Source organism: Octodon degus, unplaced genomic scaffold, assembly GCF_000260255.1.
Source record: "Octodon degus isolate 3935 unplaced genomic scaffold, OctDeg1.0 scaffold00054, whole genome shotgun sequence".
NCBI classification, from domain to species: Eukaryota; Metazoa; Chordata; class Mammalia; order Rodentia; family Octodontidae; genus Octodon; species Octodon degus.
The window spans coordinates 8,428,395-8,431,979 of NW_004524630.1; the positions used below are offsets into that span (position 1 = coordinate 8,428,395).

Genomic DNA, 3,585 nt, shown 5'->3' on the forward strand with positions numbered 1-3,585 from the left:
ACCAGCAAACCCTGAATGGTATATTTCAAAATGATTAAAAAATGGATCTTGCTTAGTTCTTCCTCATTAAAAACTCAATTTTTTTCTTAGTTATTCTTTTGGCCTATGTTTCACTGATACACTTTTGTATTTATGACATCACAAAGTTTATTATTAGAGCTTTAGGGAAAACTCTGAAACTGTGAATCAAACACTGAGATATTTATTCCACAGTCAGGTTGCATTGGGCCAAGTTAAGTACTTGGAATTTCTATCTAAATTTTATAAACCACTTGTTCAGATCTATTTAAGTGTTTTGACTGGCTTTATTTTTCAGGGAGATAAGGCAAGTCATCAATATTTAATCTTCAATTCATGATCATACTCCATTTCTCCATTTATTTGTTTATTTTATTTAATTTCTTTCATCATGGTTTTATAATTGTCAGGATAGATACCATATCTATATCTATATCTTTTGTTAAATTCCTAAATGGGTTATTATTTTGATGAACTATATTTTTATTTCATTTTAAAATTTCTTGTTGCTAGTTATAGAAATCAAGGTATTCTGTTTATTTCCAGCAACCTGACTAAATTTCTTTTTAACCTACATTTGGAAATTTTGGGGGAATTTTTATGCTTCCCTGATGAAATCTAGAAATAACTTAGCATTATCTGTTCCTGTACAATTGTGATGTTGTGTCTATGTATTTCCTGAATTGCTGTGCAAGCTAAGATATCCAGAAGATTTTTGAGTATAAAAGATGCAGTCATTGACTTCAAATTAGTTTCATCCTTGAAAGAATGCTCACTGGCTATAAAGTTATTGGTAAGTGCTTGTTTTCACATAAATGTTATTTATATTTCATTGAATTTGCCTCTTATTAATAGGTGTAATATCTTATCAAATACTTTTATTTTTTGCATTTGTTGACATTGCCAAGAAGAATTTCCTCTTAATTCAATTGTGTTATCAATGTGCTGGGGTCTCTTTCTTTGCATGATTTATCTTCAGACGATAATGGGTCCGTGTGTTTTATCTATTTTCCTTTCAAAGTTTGAAATCAATCCTATTGTTTTGCGTTGCAATAGTGAAATTTATAATTATACCTAAGACATGATATCCAGAGCAGTACTGTAAGAATCATACGTGTCCTCTGCATACACAGAGAGAGAGAGAGACAGAGCCAGAGAAACAGAGAGAGACACACACAGAGAGAGAGGCAGAGAGAGACAGAGACAGAGCCAGAGAAACAGAGAGAGACACACACAGAGAGAGATAGACAGAGAGAGACAGAGACAGAGACAGAGACAGAGAAACAGAGAGAGACACACACACAGAGAGATAGACAGAGACAGACAGAGACAGAGACAGAGAAACAGAGAGAAAAAAATTGAACCACTATTGTGTTACTAACCAAGGAGAAGTGAGGGCAATCCCATGGGGATATTTTAATCAGCCCTGACATCCAAGCCCATGGTTCAGAATGATTTAAATGGTCTGGGACAAAGAATAGTTAACCGTCTGCAAAATGCCCGTGATCTTTCGTTAGCATGGGCGCACTGATTTAGCACACGGTGTGCCTGCCACCAGTGTCACTAAGAGGCAATGGAAAGCCCCAGTTCAGCATTATTCACCACCAACTAAACACTGCAAGGTAAGTCTGTTATCAGGGAACAAATTAAATCTTCATGCTCAACAGCTGCACACAGCTAGGGAAACACGAGAACAGAAAGTTCAATATGTTGCATAATTATTTTTCTGAGATAGCATATGGTAACATGACTGCAGTGATGTGTTTAAAGATATTACATAACAAATGGAAAACTCTAGAACTTACTCTGTTTATGACAAAATCTTTTTATTAAGTTAAATCTAATGTCACATAAGGAAGTTTGCCACAGCTGTGTTTCTACAATATTAAGTATGCTAATCAATTTTATATGAAAATTTGTGGCTTTTTCTGAGACTAGATTAACCCCAGTGTGATGTAACTGTAGGTTAGCTCATCAGAGAGAGGAATGGCTAAAAAGGCCTAACCCTACAGAGGGGCTTCACAGATCCATTTGGGGACTATCCAGGGGAAGTTCACTTACACTAAGCTCAGCATCTACTACCTAAGGCCTTTTGCTTTGCTGATACAGGGAAGAGACCTGTGTGCTCTCCAACCCCACACCTGGGGTTAGCATATCACTGTTATATGCCACTAAATTAGATAAACTATTATAGTCAGTCAGACTGTGCTAGGCCCTCAAAGGAGCCAACGCAGAAGGCAAAATTGCTTGCAACTGTGGGAGAGACAGGCATGTTCAGCTGTGAGCCAGACCGCAAGACAAAAGATGGAAAAATGGTACCCATGGGCTTCTTAAGGATACACATGAGGGACTGATATTCTAAATAGGTCTCTACCACCTTGACAGAGCCAGAAAGAGTCACTCATCCAACCATCTACAGAGAAAAACCCTGCTTTGTGTTCATGCCTGCTTGCTATGTGACTCACTTCCCTATTAGATCCCAATTTAATCAATTTTACCTGAGAAATTCTGCACATAATCTCATTGGTTGAGCCTAGTTTTGTCCCATCTCATGGCACCTTGCGATTTCCCATTCTTCCCACTTTGCACCCACCTCACGTTCTGGATTTCCTCTATAAAGATCCCTAGAGAGGCAACCTACTTGGACTCTTTCTGTCCTTCTCTCAGACAGAAGCTTTCTTTCCACAAATAAATATATTCTGCTCTTAACTTCCATTGTTCCTACAAGTCATTCTTTAATTTTAGAGAATATGAACCAGATATCTAGCAGGTTGAGGGGTTTCTTTGCTGTTTGCCATTCTGCATAAGCAGACACATGGCACTCTGCTATAATCAGAAAATACAAGTGCTATTTCCCTTCTGAAGACCAGTAGGTGTCAACAGCACGATGAAATTGGCCTCTACAGTCACACTTGAGGACCCAGGAAGGTCCGCACACCCAGGAATAGCTCTTTTAGTCATGTGGACAAAACCTGCATGCAGAACCACTGATGAGTTTTTGAAAGTGAAATGTATCAAGAGTTTTCTGCAAATAAATATATTGATTAACAAAAATGTCAACAGAAGGAAAAGCTACTTACACCAGAATAGAAAGGCTCACCCGACACGCATATCACGTCCTGCTCCTGGATGATCAGAATGTCTTTGGCTAGGTGCAGCCGGACTTTGAAAGGCTCCTGATTACCATCCTGCAGCAAACAAGTCCCTGTCTTTGTCTTCAGACAGAAAAAGCAAAACAGAAAGAGAGGCGTTCTTAGTTCATACTTTCATGGCCTGTTTACAGCAAAGCATGACGCATAATATTTTAGGACTGAGGAAACCGCATTGAGGTGGGACTGAATGGAACCATTTAGGTGTAGAGGAGAAGTATACACACGCTGAGCAAAAAGAGCATGCAGTAATCAATATTAGGTTTAAGAATCCATACGGATTTGGAGACGAAGATTATGGCAATATGCTGCACTGAATTTGAAAAACATTGAAAGCTTGGTTTAATATGTATAATCTAAATAAAAACAACAGCTTTATTGGCATACAATTCACATTGCATGAGAACACATCTCTGAC

General features: G+C 38.0%; 1 protein-coding gene across 2 annotated transcripts in view; it reads right to left on the reverse strand.

Moving 5' to 3' along the window:
- Sntg1 (syntrophin gamma 1) overlaps positions 1-3,585 on the reverse strand; it is a 336,640-nt gene that overhangs the window by 324,188 nt on the left and 8,867 nt on the right. For both annotated transcript variants that reach the window (XM_004633382.1, XM_004633383.1), the window contains exon 2: positions 3,099-3,233. In XM_004633382.1, coding sequence (XP_004633439.1) covers positions 3,099-3,233 — 135 coding nt within the window. The remainder of the gene's footprint in view (positions 1-3,098; positions 3,234-3,585) is intronic.